Source organism: Anopheles merus, chromosome 2R (assembly GCF_017562075.2).
Source record: "Anopheles merus strain MAF chromosome 2R, AmerM5.1, whole genome shotgun sequence".
Classification (NCBI taxonomy): domain Eukaryota; kingdom Metazoa; phylum Arthropoda; class Insecta; order Diptera; family Culicidae; genus Anopheles; species Anopheles merus.
Window position 1 is genome coordinate 6,222,398 of NC_054082.1, and position 27,385 is coordinate 6,249,782.

At 48.6% G+C, this 27,385-nt stretch overlaps 3 protein-coding genes across 9 annotated transcripts; 2 read left to right on the forward strand and 1 right to left on the reverse strand.

The window, feature by feature from the left end:
• Positions 1-347: 347 nt before the first annotated feature.
• LOC121587974 (trichohyalin) lies at positions 348-22,591 on the reverse strand. 4 transcript variants are annotated; one of them, XM_041905391.1, is made up of 3 exons: positions 22,503-22,591; positions 1,976-4,596; positions 348-1,879 (listed from the first exon to the last, which is right to left on the reverse strand). In XM_041905391.1, the coding sequence occupies exons 2-3, from the start codon at positions 2,715-2,717 to the stop codon at positions 477-479; spliced, it is 2,145 nt and encodes a 714-aa protein (XP_041761325.1). In that variant the 5' UTR covers positions 2,718-4,596; positions 22,503-22,591; the 3' UTR covers positions 348-476. The 4 variants fall into 4 exon arrangements, with proteins under 4 accessions (XP_041761325.1, XP_041761326.1, XP_041761328.1 ...); XM_041905392.1 differs by having other exon boundaries at positions 22,485-22,564; XM_041905394.1 differs by having other exon boundaries at positions 1,976-2,458; positions 22,485-22,517.
• LOC121587977 (myosin light chain alkali) lies at positions 6,897-9,317 on the forward strand. Of its 2 annotated transcripts, none has more exons than XM_041905399.1 (5): positions 6,897-7,006; positions 7,457-7,487; positions 7,581-7,889; positions 7,970-8,056; positions 9,040-9,317. In XM_041905399.1, exons 1-5 carry the CDS (start codon positions 7,004-7,006, stop codon positions 9,072-9,074), a joined length of 465 nt encoding a protein of 154 aa, XP_041761333.1. In that variant the 5' UTR covers positions 6,897-7,003; the 3' UTR covers positions 9,075-9,317. The 2 variants fall into 2 exon arrangements, with proteins under 2 accessions (XP_041761333.1, XP_041761332.1); XM_041905398.1 differs by lacking the exon at positions 9,040-9,317 and adding an exon at positions 8,408-8,489 and having other exon boundaries at positions 6,899-7,006.
• LOC121587973 (basic proline-rich protein) lies at positions 16,251-27,246 on the forward strand. Of its 3 annotated transcripts, none has more exons than XM_041905388.1 (9): positions 16,251-16,341; positions 20,643-20,864; positions 21,061-22,642; positions 22,800-22,843; positions 24,421-24,595; positions 24,703-24,908; positions 24,966-25,151; positions 25,223-25,378; positions 26,682-27,246. In XM_041905388.1, exons 2-9 carry the CDS (start codon positions 20,745-20,747, stop codon positions 26,739-26,741), a joined length of 2,529 nt encoding a protein of 842 aa, XP_041761322.1. In that variant the 5' UTR covers positions 16,251-16,341; positions 20,643-20,744; the 3' UTR covers positions 26,742-27,246. The 3 variants fall into 3 exon arrangements, with proteins under 3 accessions (XP_041761322.1, XP_041761324.1, XP_041761323.1); XM_041905390.1 differs by lacking the exon at positions 26,682-27,246 and adding an exon at positions 26,007-26,675 and having other exon boundaries at positions 16,252-16,341; XM_041905389.1 differs by lacking the exon at positions 26,682-27,246 and having other exon boundaries at positions 16,252-16,341; positions 25,223-26,000.
• The last annotated feature ends 139 nt before the right edge of the window (positions 27,247-27,385 follow it).

Here is a 27,385-nt window from a genome sequence, read left to right on the forward strand (position 1 = left end):
GCACTTGCACCCCCCCCGACTTGGCTCCCGATTTTGGAGCGTTTTATTTACAAACAAATGCACGTGATTTCGGCCGATGCTGCCGTTGCCGTGGACTTGGTGCCGGCTGTTTGACGCTTCCCTGGCGGTCCTCGTGAGAGAGAGAGAGCGAGAGCGAGCGAAAAGAGAAGCTTTACTCAGCCGGAAATATAGAGCAGCTGGGGAGGGGAGGGGAGGGGAAGCACAGTGATTGAAGCGAGAGTGACATTTTGCAGGGATAAGTCAGTTCGGAGATAACGATAAGCAGGACAATTGACATGCCCTCCGATCCAATGACAACACGTACCACATTACTTCGGGAGCAACTGTCAGTTTGAAATTGAAAAGCAAACGGCCATTTTAAAATGGTGCATCACTTTCACGCTTTTCGTTGCGGTGCGCAGCTTTATTGCGAGCAGTACAAAATTACAAAATTACACAAGCAATGGAATGTACGTTCAGACAACGGCTTTCGGGTCGTCGCCCGACGGCGTACTGCCACCACCCTTGTCACTCGCCTCCCTCGGTTCGTCCTTCACGAGCGCTTCCAGCGCCTTCGGCGCATTGCGCTTCGGCAGCACGAGCGCCTTCTGCCGGGCCGGCATCGCGTCCAGCAGCCCCTGCTCCATCAGCTTGTTGTGGATGGGCACGCGGGACAGCAGGTGCTGGGGCAGCACGTCCGCCTCCTTGAAGTCGTGATAGTGCTCGCGCTTGTAGCTCTGCACCGTCTTGAGCAGCGGGAGGATCGGCCGGCCCTTCACCTTCGCGTCGCTGATCAGATCCTGCGCGTACTGCAGGAAGTGGCGGTTCTCCTTGTCCGCGTGCTCCTTCGCGTACCGCAGCTCGGCCGCCGTGTCCGCCTCGCGCCGCTCGCGCACCTCCTTCTCCACCATCTGGCCGAGCAGCAGCTTGCGCTGGGCGTACGTCTTCACCGTCTTGTCCGCCACCTTGTGCCGGTCGAACCCGAACGTGACGTCGATGTTGCGCAGCCGCTCCTCGTACTCGCGGCGCGTCAGCACCGCCTCCTCCGCCTCCCGCTGCCGCTGCCACTCGATCTCGTCCAGGTGGGCCTGCATGCGGGCCGCCCGCAGCTGGCGCTGCTGCTCCGTCTGCTCCCGCTCCTTGATCGACGCGAGGCGGTCCTTCTCCTCGGCCGCCCGCGCCTGGTTGCGCTCCTCTTGCGCGAGGGCCGCCCGCTGCCGCTCGATCGCGTCCACCAGCTGGTGCGAGTTGTCCCGAAATCGGTGCTTGTTCACGTGTATCGCCTGCTTGAAGCTGGCAATGTTCTGCTGCCCCTCGCAGTAGATCTGCAGCAGCGCGTCCTCGATCTCCGACTCGCGGCGCAACCGGGTGCGTCTGTCCTCCGCCATCCGGATCGCTTCCAGCGCGTTCTTGCGCCGCATCTCCTTGCTCGCCTCCAGGGCCGCCCGGTCCTGCTCCTGCTGCCGGCGCATCTCGCCCTCGATCACCTCCAGGCTTTGCTGCTCCTCCGCGATCAGCTCCTGCTTGCGCTGGCGCTGCAGCTGCTGGTTGCGGATCATCGTTTCCTTCAGCTCGCGCTTGTAGTTGTCGAAGCGCTGCCGATCCTCGAGCAGCCGGTCGCCGTGCGACTTCAGCCAGTGGTTCGCCTGCGACAGGGTTTGCGTGTCGACCGACTGCTTGCGCATCTGCTGGAGCTGCTCCTGCTCCAGCCGGAACTGGCGCTGCATCTCCCGGCCCTTCAGCACCTCGCAGAACTTGGCCGCACTCTCCAGCACCCGCGGGCCCACCTTGTCCTTCTGGATCAGATCCTCCGCCTTTTGTATCAGCTCCCGGCGCTTGATCTCGTCCGCCGCCTTCAGCTCACGGTAGTGACGTTGGTCTGTTGGAACATTCACAACAAACAAGAACAAAAACACCATTCTTAGCATCACAAAAAAAAGCCCCATCATCTTCCCTGCACTCCTATCCAACACACCTTCCTCCACCTTGGCCTTGTCGCGGCGCAACCGCTCCGCCTCCTTCTTGTCCCGTATGTTCTGCACCGTGTTCTCCCACGTGCTGGTCATCTTCTTTGACCCGTTCTTGAGGTACTCGCGGAACTCGCGCTCCTGCTGGCACAGCACCTCCGTTTCCTTCTCCGCCGGGCTGACCACCTTCTTCCACATCTGCTCCCACTTGGCACTGCTCAGCAGGACCGCCTTGTTGGCGTAGCTCGGCCGGTGTGACTTCGGTTCCGTCTGCTGGTACAGCTCCTTTATCATTCTGGAACCGCTGGTCACTGCTCCGTCCGTGGCGCACTGTGCCGAGTCCCTGGTGCTGGAGAGCCTCGAGCGCTGTCGAGCCCGAAACGATGCGCCGATACCGATTTGGCTCGATAAACAGGTTACCAATGGACACCGACCGCACCACCGTTGCCATGCGGGCTCTGTTGTTGTGGAGGGGTGAAAGCGGCGGCATACTGGAAAGAGCAATAATATATATCTCCCCCATCCTCGTTCAAAAACAGGGACACTTGATAGACAGAGGCATATATTCCCAGCCGTGGTGCATTGCCGTCGGTCGGTGTATGTTAGGCCGTCGATTGTGGCGCTTCCTCGCAGCTGCATTCTGCATTCTGGCATCGATCTAGCGGCGTACATGCAACATGCACCATCGATTGCTGTGCTTGGTTTGGTAATGAAATTGCAGTGGCGGAAATGCTTCTTATGCTGTTGCATAAATTGGGCCTTTAACCTTGCTTCCGTTGGAGGTTGAAGTTGTTTTTGGCTTGCATACAGCTTAAAGCTGACGAGTAAGTGATTGGTTTTGAGCGAAATGTTTCCTCAGCATTATGTTAGAATCCAAAATGTATTTAATGCGACAATGTGGACTCACTAAACAGGTTAGATGAGGAGTTTTTGGAAGGGACACCAAGGTACTAAAGCAATTACACCATTAGAATGCATGAAAACCTAGCTCCAACCAAGATGGATGATATTTGGACATGTACTTTCGGTTTGTCTGGCGCCATCGCCAATGACGTGCCTAAGCCCCCGCGTCTAATTGGTTTATTTAAAGTACCATTCCTCCATAAATGGCTTGTAGTCTTTTTGCTTTACTCATCTTCATCATGCATCAAGCTTAAACCCGTAACAAACGCATTGCCATTACACGTAACAGCCGTAACTAAGCGTAACACAGCGACGGAGCTGGGGCATTTCAATATTTCACTTAAATTTGTCATGTTTTCAGGACAATTTTCAACCCCTCGTAACAAACGGTTATTTTTCCGCTTTCCATTTTTGGATAGCACTCTCTCTCCCTTCGCCATGGGAGGGGTGAATGGGAGTCGTAGAAGTAAAAAAAATAAAATTGATAATTTAGGTTGCGGACAAACTGTGTCATCGCAAAGCGCCAATCTGGTACGGACGGCTGGGGTCGTTACCGACGTAGGTCAGATTTTTTTTGCGTGTGTGTGTGTGTGTGTGTGTGTGTGAGAGTGCTGGGTGGGTCTCTGCCGCGCTGATAAGAGCTGCCACGTCGCTGCCCAAGCCCTCCCATGGTGTCAGTTTGGGAGGCCTTTCCCCGTCACTGCCTATTTCTATCGTTTGCTGCGTCGATGCGTACGCGTGTGAGTGCGAAGCTGGCGGTTACTTTCTTCTACTTTCCTCACCGTACCGAGGATCGAGCACCTCTGCTGCTTCTTCTTCTTCTTGCTCTTTCGGTGTGTGCCGGACGACCTCCATTTTTTCGACCGGCTTCAAACCACTGTGCAACGGTGTGTGCGACGCGCTCGCCCGATAGGGAAGGATTATTTATAGAATCTGTGCTACGCAATTTTTGCCTCAGCGTTTCACCGCAACCGCCTTTGCACACACGCACACCAAGATCGTGGGGGAGCACACAACACACACGGTGAATCACGGAGGTATTATTTTCGTACATTCCGTGCCACCGTGTAGACAGCACGGGTGTGTTTGTATGCCCGTGCGTACTAAAACCGAGCATCAAAAATCCGCCCGGGTTCACATTGCGGCCAGAACTGAATGGGATTGGTCGGCAGGTTTTTGATGAGGTTTGGGTGTGTGTGTGTGTGTGTGTGTGGGATGGGGGAGAGGGGTGCCCTTTTGCTTCTGTGCTCGGTATTTTCCGCTTTCCACCCAAGTGTGTGGGAGGATGTGCACAGCAGCATGCGCTCGTATTATTACATCGGTTACAGGTGTGTGTGTGGACGAGTCGGCAAGCTCTACGTGACGTTGATCGCGGGTGCCAACGTAGTAGAAGGAGATGGCGATAGGAATTCTTTTGGGAGCCGAGTGAAGATGTCCAGCCGAAAGCAACTTCAGCTTTTTTTTTGCTTCCTTCGCTTCGATGTGATTTAATTTGTCTTCATATATCATCCAACCCGGTTAGGGCATGCGACAGCCTCAGCCTCACCAATGCTCGCACGCCTTCTCATTAATGGGTGGACATTTATTTTTGCACCATCACACGATCGCGTTTCAACTGCATATCCAAGCGTACTCGGGTCCATATTTCCTCCATCGAGCGGCAATTAATGGGCACCTCTGATGCGGAGGACGACTCAGCAGTGTCCAATCGAATGTGCAGAGAGTGCTGTAGGAAGCAACATTAATTAAATTACAGCTGACCAGTAGTGTGGAAAGCTTCGGTTTCGGTTTCTAAATATATTGTGTCCGAGGCGCATCGACTGTGGCGTGAGACTGGCTGCAATCGGTTATGTTTGTGATGGTTGGTTCAGCTTAGAACTGGTTGGAAACTGTTGCTTGCATTTCAATTTGTATAATTTACATCTTTACGCTCGTTGCCATTAAATGTGTCCCTCTAAAGTGTCAGTTTTGATGTCGTTGCCATCAATTTGCTTCCAAAATTAGTGAATTTAAGTTCAAATAAATGAAAAGACACGAACACAGTATGATGAACATTGAGAATTTGAACCTTTCAGTGGAGTCCGCTTAATTGACATGCATTTAATGAATAAAAATCTCCTTCAAAATAAGCTAATAATAATAATAATAATAATAATAATAATAATAATAATAATAATAATAATAATAATAATAATAATAATAATAATAATAATAATAATAATAATAATAATAATAATAATAATAATAATAATAATAATAATAATAATAATAATAATAATAATAATAATATTAATAATAATAATAATAATAATAATAATAATAATAACAATAATAATAATAATAATAATAATAATAATCCGCCGAAAACAAAATATTTTTATAAATTCTGCATGAATTCATCATGATTTCTACTAAATTCAAAACCTACGGACAAAAATAAGAGCGTTAGAGGCAAAGATTGATGCATCGGTCAAACATTTGAACTTTAGAGTCAACATTTAGCCACAAACGTTTGTCTATACGCATATGTTTGGTCGTTTAATACGGGTTTTGAAGACGTTCTTTTCGAATAACAGGTGTCTGTTTAGGAACTGTTTAATATCATAAATAATTAAAACATAAATCCAATAACTTACAATTTAAGTTCAAAATTCACACACCTAAAGCTACTCGAGGGTCTTTTCATGTAGAGGTGGAAAACCACCAGCAACTTGTTTACGTTTCGCACATTTTTTAAAGTGATTTTTTTTTTTACCTCTGCCATGCCCAACACGCCAAGGCCAAATGCCTCACTATGTATGTTTGCGTTTCTCCCGACCAACCATCGTTCCCACCGTTGAAGAAATATTATAATGCTACTTATTCTTGGGCAGCAACCGAAATTTCCAAACAAAAAAACAAAAAAAAAAACGCCATCATCCATCATAACGCCCTTTACCCCCGAATAATGCGGTTGCACTTTGCCATCCGAGCGACGATCGCAGTACATTCCGATGCAACCAATCATCTTCATTCCGGGCAGATGGCCCAACATAGCTGCTGCTGCTGCTGCTGTTGCCCGATGCCGATGCCAAGGATGCGATCGTCATCCATCCTCCTTTGTCCCCTTGCACTACCCCCTCCCCCTCTCCCATTGCAACGCTGTGTTGTGTTTTTGGCCATAGACTCTCGTAAAAATAGTCGCTGGTCGACGATCGGCTCAGATCCAGAACACTCCGTCAATGGGGAGAGCGGCGCAAAGCGGGAGTGGTAGCGGCGGGTCTGTTCTTCCCTGCCGATAACTACTAGCCCCATGTGTGTGTGTGTGTGTGTGTGTGTGTGTGTGTGTGTGTGTGTGTGTGTGTGTGTGTGTGTGTGTGTTTGCCATGGTACGGCCAGTGCGGCACAGTTTGCCTTCGGGATTAAAAATAGACCAGCGAGCGCGCGGTGGCACCGAACGCCCAAGCCGGCTTAGAGATGCTTAGGGAGGATGCAAACGGTCGACGAGTCCGTTTCTGGGCAAATGCGGGGCCTTTCGCCGGCCGTCTGCGGGAATGAGGAAGTGAGACAGACAACGGCAAAGAGCAGTTGTGCATGGGAGCGGGAAAAGATAGGAACGATTACGCACACCTTTGGTTCGCTAAATAGCACAAAACGCTGTTACGAAAGCGAGAGAAAACATCGCCTCCCGCCCCAGAAACACAGCGCGCAGAAAAACAAGTCCCACCAACCCTAGACGACGGCGGTTCAAAAGGGGAGGGGGACGACGACGGGGACTAGCCCGAAAATGTCCGTTGGAAACGCCACCCCATCATCGTCGTGTCTAATGGCTTGACCAACACACACTGGCGAACAGTGCCAAGGAACCCCACCCCCCACCCTTCCTCTGCCGCGTGGACGGGACAGAGATGGGCGAGAACGGTGTGCGCGCACACCAACGGCGCGCGTGCAGGGCGCATGTCCGACGGTCGGGCGCACCCGACAGGGAAGCGCAGCGGGACCGACCGATCGGTCGGGGTCGGGCCACCGTCTACCCAACCTGCGAATGCTAAATATAATTCGTGAATGTGATCACTTCAGTGCTCTGTGAACAGTGGTTTGGAAAAGTACGCAGTTGAGTCCGAGTCGGTCCGCGAGCTACACAAGATCACAAAATGGTGAGTTTGGCGCAAAGGCATCCAAAGGGAGTTGATGTCTTGCTACAGCGCTGCATCCAAAGTATTGGTTGGAGAATACACGCGCAACGTCTGATTGTTTGTCTGAATTGGAAGACTTGCTGTTCGATTTGATTCAGTGCTGACCGACTGATAAGTGTGATAGCAAAAGACGCGAAAGTACGAAATACGCTGCTGTGTGGTTTAGAAGTTTAGAAGCGAAGAAACGGAATGGAAGTTCCCGTTTGGTGTGACCTTATATGGCAGTCGCTAGATGACTCTAGCCCCTCCGCCCCAGCAATAGGCATGCGCACGCAGAAAATGAAGTTGCTAACGTTGGTTTCTATCTTTCTTTTTCTCCCTGTCTTTGGGGGACACTTTTTCCCCCATTCCCGGCCGCGGTATCCCGGTATTCCCTGAACATCTGGCTGCATATCCGTTCCCCGCTGTCAGGCCCACGATCTGAAGGATGTTGAAATTGAGAGTGAGTAGTGTGCTAGTAGCCAGGAGTGTACAGTGGTGGTGGTTATGGATGGTTTTTGTTTTTACTAACGCCGTGTTAACGCACCTCTTGCAGAGGCGCAGTTCGTCTTCTCCGTCTACGATTGGGAAGGTTCCGGCCAGATGGATGCCATGGATCTTGGCAACGCTCTTCGCGCCCTGAACCTGAACCCAACCATCGAGCTGATCGGCAAGATGGGCGGCACCCAGAAGCGCGGTGAGAAGAAGATCAAGTTCGAGGAATTCCTGCCAATCTTCTCGCAGGTCAAGAAGGAGAAGGAACAGGGCTGCTTCGAGGACTTCCTGGAGTGTCTGAAGCTGTACGACAAGAATGAGGATGGCACCATGCTGCTCGCAGAACTGACCCACAGCTTAACGGCTCTCGGTAAGTGGACGGGAGGGCTGCTAATGACGTTCGCCCAGGGAGTCAAACGTTAACCGACTGTATTTGCATCCCTGTCGTAGGTGAGCGACTGGATGATGTGGAGCTGGAGAACGTCATGAAGGACTGCATGGACCCGGAGGATGATGACGGCAACATCCCATACGCACGTAAGTATCGCCACCAAGATCTTCCCATATATATATATATATATATATATATATATACTTCAGACTGTGTCTGTCAGCGTTGTCAGTGCCTGTTGAAGGCCAGTACTCTTGGGATCTAGGGGGAAAGCCTGGGAATCTGTGCTAATTACGACCATCTATATCTATTTACATGTACATGTATCCGACACACTGGAACAAAACTGTTTGTAACCTCGTCATCACGTATTCCGTATTCCCCCCATCCTGTTGTGTTATACCACGAACCTAAATGTGACACACACCTTCCATGTTGTACGTAAAACCATGAATGTATGTAACGAATCGGACGGAACTTCAATCGGCGCCCAACAGCGTTCCTCAAGAAGATGATGGACAACATGGTCGTCATTGACCACGTCAAGTAAATTCGTCGCTAACTCAATTGTGTACTTTTCAAAAGTCTCCACTTAATATGTCATCATACAAGCAAACACACACAAAAGAGTATTCGTAAGTATATGTTTTAAAATACTTTGTTTCGCTTATGCGCTTGCTCCTCGTCGGCTGCATGAGGAATTCATCTCCACCATCTTTAAAAACCACACACACGAACACCAAACTCTCCTGTGCTAATTTTGTCACACGCTAAGAAAACTTCTACCCTTCATCGTCCATCCAACTTGTTCTTCCCATTACCGAGCCTACCGCCCCCCCCCCCCCTCCCAACACAAGCGCTCGCCCAGATTGCGTGGGTGCGGAGCAGTAGGCAGCAGCGGTTGCCAAAAATGGGGCGACCAAAACTCGCGCAATCCTGCCTGTCTTACGCAATCGCTTATGCGGCGCGCCCGTGCGCCGTCGCAAAATAACGCATCATGCGCACGGGGCGTTCGCGCTGAGCCTATCGCCCTATTTGCCCTCTCTCTCTCTTTCTCTCTCATTTACACAAATAACACATTTCTTCTTCTTCTTCTTCTTTTCTTCTTTCCCATCTTTGCTATTTTCAGCATTTCTTCAGAGATTGTGTGACCACAAGCCTTAAGCGAGCTATTTATATAATACAAAATATCAAAAGAGAGAACAACACCATCCTCACTATCGGAAACAAGACAGACAGCAACGATGGAAACAACCTGGCGAACTTGACAACACCAGCAACACATCTGCGAACAACACCAGCAAACACTGAGTTTTTCCAGTTGAAGTCAGCAGCAACAGCAGCAGCAAAGTGAACACACATACAAATGCAAACAAACAAGCAAGCAAACAAACAAAAAAAAGAGAAACAAACCAAAAATAAGAAGCAAACACAAACGCTGAACAACAAACAAAGTGCAGCAGCAATATTTGTGCAAAACAGCAAAGCAAAACGATTTCACCGTGTTTACCAACAAGATCGGGAACATGCGGAAACGGTTATTACTATTTTTCTGTTAAGATTTAAATAAATTTCTACATAAAGAGGTCATCGTGCCGGTTGCGCGCGCGTTTGTTGCTTTGGGGAAGGGGGGAATATCAACATGTCCGAACACTTGGGGATTCGAGTTTCGGTAATCAGTTTGGAATCAAAAATGGTTTTAGTTCTCTCTATTTCTAAAATGATGCTTAATCACATAAGTAGTTGAGAAAACTTCGAGTTCAAATAATATCCATATTTCTATTATTATGTTATGATTGTATGTAGAATATTTGCATTTCAAATACTTCCCTGCAACTATAATGCTCGAAAAAGATGGTTTAGATTACAAGGAACAAATGGGATTTATTTTTAAGTTCAATTGACTGTGTTGTAAATTTAAAAGGGCAATTTCATTAACTTCTGTTGTGAAAATTTAATTTGAAAATTTGTGGCAAAACACCCCAGAATGAATAAAAAGTAAAAGAAACGGTTAGAAAACAAAGAATTTTGCACGAGAGTGTGTGCAAAGTTTAAGCAAAAGCAGCGTTTTCCCCGAAGCTTCCCACGAAATAGTGCTTTTTTGCTACGCCAGCGCCATCTGTCGCTGGGTGCGCGAGAAGTAACGCCAAAGAAGCGTTACATGTTTTCAAATTGGTTCGAATGTTGCTTCGATTTAGTGAACATGGTACTTAATATTTATTAGTAATCATATATTTATCGTGAGTTCCGTTTTTTCACATGTCTATTTTTATCATAAATATATTTTGACTCACTTGAACGTTTCTCATTTCAATTGTTAATTGAGTACAAGTTCAGTACAAAAAAGTAACGTTGTTCTTGATAAAGTCGTTTTGATCACGTTACAGAAGCCAATAATCAAGCTGATTTTTGTTGTTGTTTTGAGCAATTGTTCACCCAACGTGCCATCTAAAGCGTAAACCTTGTAAACAAATGCATCTCCCAGACGCACAAGCAAAAGGCGATAATGAGTTCAATGATTATCGCTTCCTCATTTGTGATTTGTCTATCAACGAATGCGTGAGAAGCGTTGCCGCCATAGTGAGCATACAGGCAGAGTGAAACAACACTTCCTTGTTGTTGCTCATCTCATCTCATGCCATAGGACGAGACCATAGGAGACGGATCTCCCCCACAACGCGCGTGCGCACCTGGTCCGCGGGCATCCGTCCAACAGGCCCCCACGCTCACGCTGCTCTGTCCTCTGTGCTCATCAACGTTTTATCATTCGCTCTTGGCGGTGTTATCGGACAAGCCCTAAACGCTTTCCATAATTTCGCTCTCTCTCTCTCGCTCTCTTCAACCCTTACCCGAACGGTAGTGTGTCCCCAAGCGGTTTGCTTCACACAAAGCATTTCAACTCCAGCAGCCAGACGAGACATCCGAGCGCAAGATACAGACGGTTAGCGTGCTGCAAAGTAAAACCCGCATAAAAGGTGCAAATTCAAACAGTGTGCACTGTACTGCTGTCCGTTGTCCGTTTGAAATTGTGCTTCATCCGCCCCCGAAACACACGTGTGTTCCCCCGAGGGTCGACGGGTCGGGGCGTCAAAAACAACCCAACCGTGCATACACACAGAAACAACAACGAAGCACGCGCGCCAGATTGAGTGAGGGGTGGGGGTGAAGAGACACCTTGCGGATGCTGTGTATCAACCCCACTTGGCTGCCATTTACGTTTTGCATTTCGAATCTTCACGGCACGGTTTGCCTGTGCTCCCGTGTGTCCTCGAGCATCCGGTACGAGTAATCGCGACGCTTTGGAGTGAAGTTTTGTTAAAGTGAGGTGAAGTTCAGACAAAAAGAGAAGTGTGTGTTTGTGTGTGTGGGGCGAGGGTTGAAATATTAACGCGCCATCAACGGAGCAGGGGGAGTCGGATGACGACGGATTGCGTCCCAACTGCAGAGTGCGCGTATGGTAGGGGGATAAAAAATTGAATAAAAAATACATACCCACACACACACTCGGTCATATCGCGCCCTAGTGTGACAGTGCCCTAGTGGTCACAGCGCCAATACGCCAAAGCGGCCAATTTAAAAATAGTTCCCGACGACACAATCGACACCGACATTCAAAGCCAAACAACGAGGGGCACCAAGTGAGAGAGGGTTGGCCGTCGGTAAATGTGAAACGTGCAAAAGCAACGCCACAAAAAGGCACAATACACCAACAGACCAGCAAAAAATAAAGTGCCAGGATACAGAGACAAAGTGTCCGTGTGTGTGTGTGTGTGACGGTGTGTTTGTGAGGAAAAAGTAGTGTCGACTGGCGGTTCTAGAGTGTTCTATCGTGTCCCCGCGCGCGCTTTCTCTCTCTCTATCGCTCTGTCGTGTCGGCGTCAGGCAAGATAGAAAGCAAAACAACAACAACCAAAAGGAACCAGACGGACCAGCCACCGAGATACACACAAACACACACAACACCGTGCGTCTCCATCGTGCGGTAAAACGGGATAGGAGGGAACACATACACAACGTCCGCTTCCGTCCATTGTACAGCATCTCGCAAGAGAGAGAGAGAGTAAGAGTAAACAAGGAAAGAGAGCCAATAAAAGGAAGTACACGCTTGACTGGGAGAAAGGTCTCCAAGCACCATGGCGACGGCAAGTGAGAATAAACCAGCAGCAGCAGCGCCTCTACCGGATGCTGCGAGCTTCCAGCGCCATAATACAGGTAAGGATCTGAGGTTGATGTTATGAAACAGGTTAAAAATCAATTGAGAGATAAGTATTGTAGAAATATTGCGCAAATGAAGGATGCATAGGGCTAGTTCAGAAACTTATAGACACAAAGAATGATATACTAAGATACTAAGTGAAGTAGTGCAACTGTCAAAATGTGACAGATGCACTAAATAAACAAACGACAGACAGCCGTTTACGGGAGATGTTACATTACTCGATTCTTAACAATACTCGGGAACATGTACTGACACTCATTTGTACAGACACTGTAGCTCATCGTCACACCGCTGTCACGTCTAATTTGCATTAGTGACTTCGTAGAGTAAAACAACCCTGGTTGTTCCGTACAGTTCTCTCGCGCCGGCCGGCTCCCGCATACTTGTAGCGATTGATTAAATGTGCTGATTATACCGGATTTTGACAAGCACCACACTCTCCGTGGAGGGTGCCGAGCATGACCATAAACTGGTATCACTGATGATCATTGCGCCCATGCCGCTTGATAAGCACAAACAAACGGAACCGCCTACGTTGTGGCCGCTAGACTTTTGTTTCGCCATACCCGCTACCCGAACAGGGGTTTTCAGCTGTGTTTCTTGCAAACTTTTATGTCAGAAAGCAGCGCCGTGTTTTGTTCCAGTTTCTAGTGCAGCTTACCCAACGGGGCAAAACGTTTCGAACTGGAAATGCTTTGGCACAGCGTAGCACGCGACTTGGTGAATGAACTTCCTTGTTAATGACACTAAACCCGTAGTTTATCGCCGAAAACAACGGTTGCCCCACGGTTGCTAGGCTACGTGGCGGTGCCCCCGGTTTCCGATCCATGCTATACATGCACTCTAATGACCGCGGGAAGCTCCCCGTTTTATGTCTGCCCTGGGAAGTTTAGGTGAATCCGAAATTCAAGCCTCCCAACTCCGAAACCTGCTCCCCCCTTCTGATTCTGCTATTGATTTCGCCCAAGCGTTCTCTACCGATGTATCCAACGTGGGTTGGGGGGTCTTAAAACAGTGCCCAAGTTTCCCGTCTGCCATGTCTCCACCATCACCACGCCATGCGTTGTGCCTAAGGGATTAACGTAGTGCGTGTAAGGGCAGGTGCAAAAGAGAGAATCCAACCCGTTCCTCGTTTTCCTCGATGACTATCGGATCGTGGCGTGCCGTGTGTGTCTATGGGGACTAGGTTTTGCCAGCATTTGCCAAAGCGACAGCAACAAAAGGCTTGCGGATGGGGGGACTGGAAACCGGACATGGTTTACGCTCTGCCAGAAAGCCTCGGCACGCGTAGATTGTTTCTCGGCACGGTGGACTAGTTGTCCCGTGCTGTCAGTAAGTGTCGTGTGTCGTCCGTGTCCGTCACGAAACGAGCCTGGTTGCAGCCAAAGGGAGTCCTAAAAGAGCTACCGTTTAGTAGCCGATTTGTTTTTCTTCGTCAAACGCGCACATTCAGGTGAAAGGGGGTTTTGAAAAGGGTCACTTTTGCGCACCGTTTGTCCAACAAGTGGTTAATTTAATTAGAATACTACAGCCCCGTCCCCGAATGTTGGATAATGTCCGTACTAGCCCCGGGCTAATGTCGTGATGTAATTGCTGTTTAAGTATTTGCCTTTCGAAGGGCTTCGTCGAATCGCCAAAGTACTCAGGCTGTATGCAAGGCATTATGTTATGGCCTTTCCCCCGCAGTCTGTGCAGTGATTTCGGCTATCGATTCGCTCCTTCAACTCCTTTTGCTATCATTTGTTGCCGGTGCTTCTGTGCTTTCTGCTGTGTGCCTGTTGTGTTCTAAGTGAAAGTGGCAGACATGTTGAGGAATGTGCCCTGTTATCGGTGTTGCACGTTGGAGAGGATGGCTTATTACAGAAATAGCCGCGTTCGACATCGATTTATTTCGCGTGCCGCGCGTCAACGTCTTCCGCATGGTGGCCACTGCCACCGTCCCCTTGCCATCTAGCCGGCCCCTGTGCAACGGGTACAAGATAAGGCGTGGTCACGATCGTTAGTAGCGATAGAGCTTCACTCATTAGTTTAATCGATTTCGAAAGCACGAGCTGTTGGAGGATAGTGGTTGGGAAGGGGTTGTGGGAGAAAGCAGCCTATTTTTGTCTTCCGGATTTTCCACGCAAAGTCTTTAATGGGTTATGAAGGGGCATTGCATTGTGAAAGCTAAAATAATGCTACCAAGTGCTGAGAACAATGAACTAATACGAGCTTCTGTTTTGCTTTTCTCTTTTCAGGTATGATCCAACATAAATGCTCCATTGAATAATAACAGAGAAAGAGGATGTTCAACAAACTCAAATCGATTGCTTAACATATTCACATTGTCATTTAATGAATTACAACATTTCAGAGAACTTTGAACATATCCTCTATATCTAATGTATTCACCAACGCCTCGTGTAGCAACTACATTTCCCTTCGAGCTCGTCAGTCATTACAAAACTAGCTCCAAAAGTCGCAGAATTCGGGATGGGCATTCAAATCTTCCATCGCCATCAAGTTGCGAACGTGGGTGCTGCAAATTATGGAAGCTTCCAGCTCGTTCCGGAATGGGTAAATGTTGATTGCGTGACACCCGAACCGAGCGGCCCGAAGGCGCAGCAGTCATCGTCCTATCTGTCCGGCATGAAGCCGCACACACCCGGTTCCCATAGGGAGTCAAAACACATAAAAAAGGCTAACCGTGATTCTCTCACGCCAAAAAGCAATGTGCACGTATGCTGCTACCAATTATGTTGCTAGCAGGATATAATCGATGAGTGGCATAATCACCCAGTCACGACAGGTGGAATTCCGAGGGACGCAACTGCTATACACACCACTCTGTCTGTGATGTCTTTGCGCCACTTTTGACACAGTTTTGCGCGGTACTTTCGGAAGCCTTCGTTTGTGATGATGGGCGTAAAGTTTTTGTAATGGACGTGTCGAAGCGCAAGCTAATAATGTCAAAATGGGGGTATGTAATAACCGTTTTGATGAATTTGTGTGATAGCGATGTATTTTTTGAACTACTGCTGGAATTCTAGAAGTATGACCGGGAAAATTGGTTTGTTTATTATGATGATAGATGATAGAAATACAGCGCAAGAGAGGGTGAGAAGGAAGCGAAACAGCAAACAGGAAATCGAAACGGAGAGAGAGAGAGAGAGAGAGAGAGAGAAAGAGAGAAAGAGAGAAAGGAAGTAGAAAATACTCCATCATGCATCATATTTTGAGAACCCTTGGAATCGGATTTGATCTTGCGACGTGTGATCTAACAGGCCCATGCGTTACTGATCACGCCATGGAACCTGCCAGCGTTTCGTTAGCTTAATATCTACTAGGTTTAAACGCCCATCATCAGAAAGCGTTAATTGATACCTAATTAAGAAGATCACAATGTGCTCTATAATTGGACATAACGTCAAAAACATAATTGAACCAAACGTATAGATTTATCGCCCATTAAAGCAACGTCGAGGGGACTGGCAGCCAAGAACTTAATGAGGGTTAATTCCTAAATAGCTCAAGAGTTAAAGTTTGCCATCGGATGTTTGGGGAAGATAATTAAGACATTATCTAATTATCGTCGAACCTTTTTGACCTACTTCACTTTTCAAAAAGAACAGTTCCATTCTAATATGCCGAATTGTTATTCGGTTTGGTACAAAAGCACATGTTTTCATTGCACAGCATATTAACAGTGTAAGCTTAATTCATGGTCACCCTGTGGCAACATCGCGTACCCCTAAGCTCCATCTCTCCCTGTGGCCCCAGGAAAACCATTCTTAGCCCTACTTTCTTTCGTATGCGTGTCCGCGCCCTTTAGCATACCCGAAACCCAGAACCGCTCGGGTCCTGGTGCCGAGTTTGTTTTGATTTTTTGATTCTTTAGCCCTCCCCTCTCAACCAGAAATCGCCACCCAAAGGCTTTGCCCTAACCGCGGAACGGTGCGTCCTCTGGTGCGCCGACGCCACACGAAGAAGCAACCGTCTCCTTAGCATTTTGACAAAACAAGCCCTTGCGGGTTTTCTTGACGGTAGGTTCACTGCTTCCTATTCTTCCGGCCCTATTCCACGGCCGGGTCCTAACGGCCGCCTCGGGCCGACCGACCCACGGTGAAGGCAGCTCAGTCTTTGAAGTTTGGTGACGCCGGGAGGACCTTTCCCGGGAAAGTACAAATCTCCCGGAGGCACTCGCCGTTCTCCTTGGGAGTGCTAGGTAGGCAGGTAGGGCAAGTTTGGCGGGGCACATTGACCCACGAGCTCCGAATCAGTGGGTCGATTCGAAGCAAGCAGTATTTGAGTTTTTGATTTTTGCTACTCCGTAGAAGTAAATTTTTCACCTTTTTGCTGTTTTGTTTTTGAATCTTTTCAATTCGCACGCCCAGCTCAATCCCCGCTCAATCGACCGCAAGGGACTGTAGTGGAATGTGCGAAGGGTTAGTGTAACATAACACCCGTACTTTTTGGTTCATTTTCACCCACTCACATACACAACCACACAACGAGATTGTCCCACTTATTACGGCGCTTGGGTAGTTTGTACCTGTTAAATGGTAAAAATGTATAAAAAGTTTCAATTTCCTGTACAAAAAATCCCCCTAAAATGGAGCAAAAGTACATTGTAACGAGACCTAAAGATTGAAGCATCTACAAAGGTTTATCCTTACTCATAAGTACAAACTATTCAGCAACCGCTGAACGCACCCTGTGTCGGCATTTTTGTGGGCCCGCCATTCCGCGACAAGCTTCCTCAAGCAAGGAAAAACCACCGCTGACGTGCGCGAACTTCATCGAAGTGTGTCGATTTAATTAAGTGATAGGTCACCGCCGCATTCCCTTCCCACGCTGAGCGCTTTCTGAGGTAGCGTGGAAGGTGCTAAAACAATTCACAAATACTTTAAAGTAGGTGGTAAAAGTAGTACACGCTATGGTAGTAGTGCTAAATAGTAGGTGATGAAACGTTGCGCGATTGAAGTGCGAAACAAGACAAAGCTTCCGACAGTGGCGTGTGGTCGTCGTGTGAGTGTGTTTGAAAGAGAGTCGGTTGAAGAGCCAGCGTTGGCTGTGTTTGTGATGGTGAAAACTGATGAAGAGGACTGACGTGATTTACTTGAGTGACCTTTTTGCGTGCGTGCTTTAATCCATACCACAATCACCCGCGTACGTGTGGGGGACACATTGTGGGACGGAAGCGAAACTGTGCCATATGCCTGTGGAGACTACCTGAGACGCAGCTGAACGTCCGGCACAGTGTAACTAGTATAACAGTGCTACCAATAGTGTTGCGAGGTGGTTACGAACAGGAAAAAAGGAAGAGAACAAATCAACCCATAACCATAAATGTCGATTCCACATCATCATTGATTAGAGAGAGGTAAAGAATCCAGGATCCAGCGTTAGTACAGCAGCACCATTTTCGGTATGTTTCCTAATAAGACGCGTTACAGTTTAACGTTACTCTACTAATCGGTAGATCAACGCGGTTGCGGTACACTTCAAAGAATCCTCCCACAGAAATTAAAAAAAAAAAGAAAAAAAAAGCATTTAAATGTGCGAAAAAGCTTCAGACAACCGTACCACTTTATTCCCCATTTTGGGGGCAACGCGCCAATCCATGTTTGACCACCCAAGGGACCCAAGGGGTGTGATACGCCTGCTCGACACGCTATGCCATTTGTAAACAGGGCAGGCGCTCGCGAAGCTCTAATTATGAGCTGTGAAAAATGCAAAGTTTCACCTTCGAATTGGCGAGCGGGAAATTAAACTTCAGACCTCAGAATTCAGACTCCCCAAAAAAAAAGCCCCCACAAGAGAGAAGGATAGTGGCGTGACATTTGCAAAAAAAGAAAAAAAAGAAAAGAGCATGATAAAACAAATAAGTAAAACCAACCCAACCAAGACAGGAGACCCCACCAGCAGTAAACTTCCCTTCCACACACTTGGAAGACCCCAAAAGCTCCTCCGTTCCATGTTCAATCACATCACCGCTCCTCCGCAAGGATGTGCATGTGAACTGACCCGCTTTCCGCGTGTAACTGTTTGCCCCCTGCCCTCCTCCCGCGCACTCCCACGGGTGCCATATAACATGACGTTCGGGGTCTCACCGTGTTTTGGGCCGACTTTGGGAATTTCGGCCGATGGTGTGCCCTCCTCCTATCCGGTGTGTGTGTGTTGTGTGCGATTACATTTGCGAAACCAACAAAACCACCTTCGTGTGCTTCTTCCTCGTATTTACTTTAGGCTTTTCTGGAGTCACAGGAACAGGCCCAAGTACGGCCCAACACACACACACACACGCGGGTGGGGGTGGCGTGTCACCGGGTACTATTGGGTACGAAAAAGTGTCCCGCACACCGGCGAAGGCCGTGTGGTTCGGAGCGAGAAATCGAAAGCCGGCGAGCATTTATTATCTCGCATAGAAATATGACTTCCACTTTGCATAAATTTTATGTATATTCAATTGATCAAACATACACCCGCTGCCTGCTGGTGGTGGTGGTGGTGGTGGTCGTGGGATTGCCGACCGCAAACCTTGCAGACCAGAGCTTGGAACGAGCCCGCATCCATGCCCAAGCAGACGTTTGTCTTGCGATGTGTAGCTGTGTCCTTCGAAGAAGGGCTTGGGAGGGCTTATCTGCCGCCTCCCCAGGGTCGAAAATCCATCCATATTCTATATCGCGAATTGAGTACAATGATCGAGGAGGGGACGCAACAACAAAAAAGAAACGAACTAACTTTCTGGGGGCACGAGTGTAGCTTTTGCAAAAGATTGCATGCGGCCCCATATAAGAAACAGCAACACAAACAAACCCGTCAACAAAATCGACCCTCCTTCTTGGTTATTTCTATCATCCAATGTTCGAACTAGGCGACCCGATTCAACTCTGCTCTCTCTCTCTGCAGCGGGTGGACATGAGATGATATATATGTTTGCGGGTGTGCAGAGTGCGCGGCGAGCCAGAGAGCCTTGAATTGTTGGCAATGCAAAGGACCCAACGCCCATCCCAGGACCCACAAAAAGAAAACGACCGTATCACGTTACGGTCTCCTCTGCCGCATCTACCGGGTGGCGTGACGTGACGACCGTCGTAAGAACTAATGATCTAAATGTCAATACGGTGACTGGAACCTTGTTGTCTCCTGCGGTGCCTCCCGTTTCTGCGGTCTTATCGATACATATTTCAACACCGGGAACCGCTATCTACCGTTGCCCACCGTCACACACACACTGTGGTTGAATATTTTAACCGTGTGGTGTGTGGTGATTGATATTTCCATTATTTGTCGATTAGGATCGCGAGCGTGCGATACGATGCGCCAAAGAGCGTATTAGGTGGGGCGTCGCAATCTATGTTACTGCAAATAGAGGCATTAGTAAAGGGGCCGTCGTACAAGGAAGGATTTCTTATGCTCATACGTAGTCGTAGTTGGCGAAGGCTGGAAGGAGGTTGCCTTGATAGAGATGGTAAATTAGTTTTCATTTTGTATAAAGAATTTAATTTAGGTAATGAACGATTAGAAACGATGGATATTGTAAGAGAAATCACATGAAATTCTAAACATGCATATTGTTTTCAGTTCTTAGGCTTCACTTTTAAATTGTAAGTCAGTTATAGAAGTGCATCAATAACTGAAATTTGAAGACAGTTATTCTAACATTGTTGCTACTTTGTATGAAATTCAACACAAACTATGTAAAGATGTATTTTGATTATTTTGTTCAATTATTTAACCTTTGTATGTTATAATTAGTTCTTATTTTTAATATTCTTCTATAGCTTTAGTATATGAGTTAAAGCCACTGAAATAAGTGTAAATGACATAAAGTAAAATTAAAATAGTCGTAAACAGTGCTTAAAACGTAGCTTAACATTTAATTTGTATATAATTGATCCCAAATTAAACAAAACTTCCCAACGGCACTTCAAAAGCAGTATAAACATTTGCCAAATGTATAACACAAAACTGTTATACACTCAACGTAGTACTAATCTGGGATAGTTCCTTCTGTCGAAGTCGTTTTACAACAACTACGCTGTAAAAACAAGTCGCTGGCAAGCTGGATAGGGACAAAGGATTTGGACCTCCTGCCCTTTTTACCCTCTTGTATCTGCATTGTACATAACCAGCTAAGCAAATGCTTGCCACCACACCATACCGATACAAACTGGAATGGATGGATACCACGATGGGCGGCAAACACGTGCAAACGACACGCCAGCAAAGTGACAAACCGACGCTGACCGCCATCCCATCCCATCCCTATTTCCAACCTTTTGCCGGGGCCAATCTGTCCAATGCAGCGGACATCAGGGCCTCCCCATCAGGGTGCATGACGATGGCAAATGCGTGATGCGTATCCTCCGCGTATCTGGTGGCCACTGTACAGAACGAACGATATATGTGTGTGTACCGTGTGCGTGTAAAAAGCATCTAGAAATAGGAATGTTTCCAAAACAATCAGAAAACGAACCCACACACACAAAAAAAACCATAGCCGGTCCCCAATTTCTGTGTCCTTTCAGTCCGCAAAGCGATCCGATTGGAGTCGCTGAGACTCGTGTGGTCGTGTCGTTGAGCCGTTTGAGTGACTCTCGCGAGTGACGCTCTGCTCTGCGTCGCTAAAGATGGACGTGCGTACGGTAAGCTTCGTGTCGGGTGGAGTTGAGCAGGCGATGGAGTTAAGCACGCTGCAGCAGCAGCAGCCGTCTAAGCAGGCTGGTGGTGCGGGTGTGCGTGCCGAACGCGTGAGTTACAGTTACAGTACCTACTACCGTGGGAATTCGCTGGGGAATCATGGCCTTTGTTTGCACAAGTTTTTGTACAATACATTATCTACTTTTTTCAATGCTACTGCGTGACGGTGTGTAGCGCAGACCACACGAATGTCAGAAGTAACCGTCTTTCACCCACTGTCTGTTTGTCTTATGTCTTACGCCACAGAGTATCTCTGGTACCGAAAGCACAAAGCCAGTACCGACAGTACTCGGTGGACCGAACCTCTTTGCACCTTCCGCCGTTAGCTCACAGCTTCAGCGTCCACAGCCTACGGTGTTAGCGGCATCACCAGCGCCACAACCACCACTCGCTCCTGTGGTACCTTCTCTTGTTACTGCGCCTCCGGCCCGTGCATCTCAACCTCCGACGACTCGCTTTGCTCCAGAACCAGGTGCCGAGGTTAAGTTTGTCCCTTCGGTGCCGCTCAAGACACCGCCGGTGCGTCCTTTGTTGCCACAGCAGCAGCAACATCCGCATCAACGTGACACGGGTCCGGCCCTGTTTCTGGCCCCTATTGCCCATCGGCCACCACCCATCGCTCACCAACAAGCTCCCTTTGCAATGGATCCAGCACGGCCCAATCCTGGCATGCCGCCGGGGCCACAAATGATGCGACCACCCGGTAACGTTGGACCGCCCAGAACGGGAACACCGACACAGCCACAGCCACCGCGCCCGGGCGGTATGTATCCTCAGCCTCCAGGCGTACCGATGCCTATGCGGCCACAAATGCCACCCGGAGCAGTTCCCGGGATGCAGCCTGGAATGCAGCCCCGACCACCGTCCGCACAGGGCATGCAGCGACCGCCCATGATGGGGCAGCCACCGCCCATCCGTCCGCCCAACCCAATGGGTGGACCGAGACCGCAAATTTCGCCCCAAAACTCAAACCTGGGCGGTGGCATGCCGCCGGGAATGGTAGGACCGCCTCGTCCTCCCATGCCAATGCAGGGTGGAGCACCTGGTGGTCCTCCGCAGGGCATGCGACCCAACTTCTACAACCGTCCGATGGGTGACCCGACAAGCAGACCGCCCTCAGGTAACGACAACGTGGGCGGAGGTCCTCCACCATCATCCGCCACTCCATCGGTTGATGATGATGAAGATGTGGTCATTGGACGACTCCCAGCAGACAACTCGTCCGCCCTCAACAGTCCCAATCCGGCGAGAGCTCCACCGCGCAACTTCACCATGCCCGGACCGGGTCCGGGTACTGGCGAGAGGGAAAAATCTAACCCCTCCAGACCACCGTCCGTGGCCGGCAGCTACGGTAAGCCGAACGACCACGAGCTGGACAGTTCCGGTGGGCGACCACCACTGCACGCGCTGAAGGACTTTATCAACAAAGAACCGCCTCGTCCAGCGCAGTCGCCCACCCAATCACCTTCCCCTGGCAGCCAGCAGTCGCTGTCACCGGCAAACACGGACGAAAACTTTAGCTACCGGCCAGGAGCGAAGCCAAACTCTGGCCAGCAACAACAACAGCAGCAACAGCAGCAACAACAGCAATACAAACTGCAACCCCCGCCTGGAGGTCGGCCGAACGCACCGAACCCATCATCGGCCGTTAGCCCCGGTGGAGGACGTACCGAGGGCGATAAAGTTACCTTCCAGATTCCAAACGGTGGTGGTGGTGGAGGTGGTGGCGGTGGTAGAGAGGGATCACAGGAGTGGAACTCGCGATCCAGACCTCCACAGCAGCACAGCATGCTCCGGACTGGACCGAAATCGCTAGCGCCCGATCACAGTAAGCCAGAACGCAACATTCTCAATCGATTTCCTTTTTGCAGAAACATCCTCTTTCTCTAAAGAACTAAACACAGCTGTCCAAGGTTCGTTTCACTAATTTCACTGTTTTTTTTCTGGTTAATCTTTTCATCGTACGGCTCTCACTCGCGCTCCAGAAGGTGACAACGATAGCGGCGTTGACGAGTACACTCAGGAAAAGGTAAGTTTTGCACAAAAATACAGCGCAACAACAACAACACACCCGACACGCAAATGGGTAAGGTAAAACTAGACAGCGCTGTCAAGCAAGCAATGGTTACTTTGTTGGAGCGTGTGTACGTTTCACACACTGGAGCAAAGTTTTCCCAGCAAAACCGCACGGCTTCCCGTTGCCACGGAAAGAATGAAGAAATCAGGCTTGCAATTGCTTGCCATCCATCGCGGAGGTAATTTCCCGGTCCTGCGGATTGTGATTCCACACCATTTCCGGTGCTATCATGCCGGCGGAAGGGAACATTAACTTTGTTAAGGAATTCTTGTACAAACAATGCGCAACTCGTGCTCGGGTTAGAATAGGGATGGGTATGGGAAGAGCTGTCACGTAGACCCAGCTAAGTGCAATTAGTGTGTCAGAACTAGCGTACAGGAGATTGTATTGTATTGGTTCCTCTTGATACAGCAACTTCTCTGGACATAGCTCCAATTTATTTCTAATATCACTTCACGAGCATACAAGTTTAAACCATTTTGAAAACTAACGATCACCCATGATCATGTAGAGTTAAAACAACTTCTTGAATTTCACCATCCATCCGTTCAAGATGAAGAACTTCGCCTTGAACTAATTTCCCGTGCTCCCCAAGGGGTAGACTCCCGCGTGGAGCACCCTGTTCATAGGTCGTCGTCGTCGAGGGCACGACATAGACCTTTCCATTCGATCATTCCAGCTCCCAAGTTCCCCCCAGACCAAACGGGGTGTGCCCCGAAGATTATGATGTTAAAAATTACCAAAAAAAAACAACATTGCAGAGTTGCAGAAATAACTGAAGATTTCCCCCCTTTGCCGAACGGCGTTCTGTGCTCATTTGGTACTGTGATCGCTAATAACGATCGCAACCAACCAATAGTTACGCACCAATAGTCAGTCCGCCGGTCCATCAGACCCGAGTCGGGTGCCTTTTGCTTATGCTCGCGTCTTTGCACGAAGAGGTAAAAGAAGTCGCCTCCTTCCAGCTCGAATCGATCGTTTGCTCCGTTGGTGCGCCGGTTCTGTTGTTGTTTGTTGAACCGTTTAGGAAGTTTGTGGTGCAAAACTCCCGAGCCGTTTGGGCGAAGGTGACGACGATCATACCATACAATACAACGTGCGATATCGGATCTTGCCGCGGCGAGGGGAGGGAGTGTGATGCCGCAACAGATCGGGGTAGGTTCCATAAATGGGACACACATACGCCGATACGCACTACTGGCACATGGGGTACCCTTCCGGTGTGGGGGGAGTGGATAACTGTTTAATGCTTTTTTATCGTCGCCGTCATCATTCGTCGTTCGACGACGACGTCTTGGGAACGTTTTATTTCCAACTGCACGAAATTGAAACACGATCGACAATCGATCAAATCAAGCTTTAAAAGGCAGTGGCCGGGTGGAGGGCAGTTGTGTTCGAGGGGTGGAGGGGCGGAGGGGGGGGGGAGGAAGAGCACTGAGAGCGTGAGGCCGAGCAGAACGGGCGGAACCCCTACAACCCAAACAAGAGTGCCGAGTGGGTCGACTAATCTTTGCGCCACCATTTGACAGGATCGTCCCAATGCGCTAGCATCGCCAGCGTCACCACTGAAGTCGCCGAGCAAGATACCGGGACTAGCCAGAAGGCCGGAAAACATTTCGTCCGAAAGCCGATCGCGGAGCACCTCGAAGCAGCGCACCAACGCGAAAACACCGGAAACGCCCTCCGACCAGCCGCTAATCAAAAGTAAGCAATGTGTCCCAGAGTGTGCTGTGGCTGTGTGTGTGTTTTGTGAAGGGTTTATTGCATAAAAAACATCTAACAAAACCGATCTCAATCTCATGTTTGTGCAGAAGTACCAATGAACAAAATACAGGTCGGTGGGGCACCATCTCCGAATCTGAAGGTCGTGAAGTCAAAGATCGGCTCGCTGGAAAATGCCAGCCACAAGCCGGGCGGTGGCAACGTGAAGATTGAAACGAAGAAGATCGACATCAAGGCGGCCCCACGAATCGAAGCGAAGAATGATGCGTACATACCGAAGGGTGGCGACAAGAAGGTACGTACGTGTTGCGGATAAAGATTCCTGGTTTTAGGCACATGTCTTCTTCCACAGATCATCAGCACAAAGCTGCAGTGGAATGCAAAGCCCAAGATTGGGTCGCTGGATAATGCCAGCCACAAACCGGGCGGCGGGGACAAGCGCATCGAGTCGATCAAGACGGACTTTAAGGAGCGGGCAAAACCGAAAATCGGTTCCAAGGATAACATCACGTACAAACCCGGCGGTGGTGACGTGAAGGTAAGGGTTGAAACTTTGAAGGTAATAGAGGTAATAGTAATGCCCACAACTTCTTCCCAAAAAAAACCTAGATCGTACACCAGAAGCTAGACATCAAGGCGGAAAGTAAGATCGGCTCACTGGACAACCTCAAACACAAGCCGGGCGGTGGCGATAAGAAGATCTTCGACGACAAGGAGTATCTGAAGAACATTGAGCATCCGATCACGCCCAGTCCTTCCTCGCAGGTAAAGTCGGGCGCTGGGTCGGCGGAAAACTTGCTAGAGTAAATCACACACGTCCCAAGATGGGAGAGTGTCATCGCCTTCACTCTCTCCATCAGTGTGTGTTTGTGTATGGGTGCAGCTTTCCTGGGTCGCGTATTTAAATCGCGGGAAAGTCGTTTCGGTCGTCCGTGGCCGAAGCCTGTGTTCGCTCTCTTCTCCCGCGCATAAAACCAATGGTAGTTTGATTTCAACTCCGCAAAAGCGATATTCTTTGCTAAATATATATATATAAATACTGTTGTGTAATTTGAACTCTTCCCGTTCCTAGTTCCTTATGTTCCTTTGTGTTTGTTTTGTTCTTGTTATGTAGCGTAAAAGCATATCTTTCGTTTAGTTATGTACTCCTTTGTCTTAGTTAGTCTCCTGATCTTCAGGAATTCTGAAACTCTCTATACGTAGCTCTGTAGTTAGGCAAATACGATTGGCACATCTTGCGTCCTTATGCTCCTATTAAGCATTAAGCTCCTTATCCTCTTTAAATCTGCTCTTAATGTTAATGTGTTTCAACCATTCTTTTCTACTTTCTGCTCCACGCGATCGCACGCCCGATCACACCCGACCACTCCTTCCACCGTCCTCCGTCCTGTAGGAGTATCTGTACAAATTCTATTAGTATTAAACCTCCCCCGAAACCGTCGAAACCAAACCGCAGCAGCAGCAGTAGCATCATCATCCCAGCCTTCTAAACTCTGCATGGCCGTGACGCGCGTACGCTGCCAGCTTTTTCTTCTGCCGTTTTGCTACTCCCAAAACGGGCTCCTCGATCTTCGTTCCTTTTCCGCTAGATCTAGTTCGTGCTCTTCCAGTGCTTGTTGTGTTGTCTAGCAACAGCGTGTTTGCTCGCCGTAAGTTATCTGTTTACAACTCCGTGCTGTTCACGCGTGTTTAGTTTTGCGGTTTCTGTGTGTGCGTGTGGTTTTCGAGTGAAGTAGTAACGACGTTTGTGATGATCATTCACCTTGAGACCATTGGACATGATGTAGAATAATGGCATTCGGTCCTATCCCTTCGTAGCGTCCTCTCTAACAATCGAACGCCGCACTTACTACCGCTAACCTGTGAGATTGGAGTCGTTAGTCGCAGTTCCTCTCCGTCGCCATCTGTCAACGATCAAGCGGATCCTATTCCAGTCATTCCCCACGTATCTCTCCCTCTCCATCTCCGGCCACTCATTCTGTAGTTGTTTTGTTTGGCGCATGTAACGAAACTGTCCACTAATGCGCGGTCGTCAAACCGTGAATGTGTTTCTGGATCAATTTCACAGCTCGATGGAACGGAAGAATGCAGCTACAGTAGCAACGCCGCCGAAGCCGAGCTGGAGTAGAGAGCTTTGCTAAATCATGATGCTGGCTTATATCTACACACAATCACATACTCACACACACATGCACACACTGCTCTTGATCTGCTTGCTGTAGCTCGATGTGCACGCCGCCCCGCCACTGTCCAACGCCACCGGTAGTGGATTCTACCCCGCAGAGAGAGAGTGTCGTTTGGGCAGAGCAGTCGATCGCTATTGCTGCACACAAAGTACCTCTGGCACCAGTACAACATCGATTTGTTCGTTTCATTTCGAATTGTAGTGTCTCTGCTCAACCGTTGTTCTAGAAGAGGAAAAGAATGTTGTTTGCGCGTGTCTTTATATGTGTGTGCGTGATGTGATGTTTGTTTGTGTTGTTGTTTGTTTTCGCGTTCTAAAATTAAAGTTTACCCCTAAATTTGTATATTTTCTCCCTTTATTTTCGATTGGATTTCTTGTTTCTTTTTTTTTACCTTTTGTTGTTTGTACTTTACAGTTTAATTTTGTTTTCTTTGTTTCTTTCTTTACTTCTTTTCTTTTTTTACAGCCAACCACTCCTGTACCTTTCTAAATTGGAATCGCGTTTTGTATGTTTGGTTTCATTGTTATCCATCATCGTTAATGTCTGTGTTACGCGTGTTTAAAGTGTTACGTTTTACGCGGAAGTT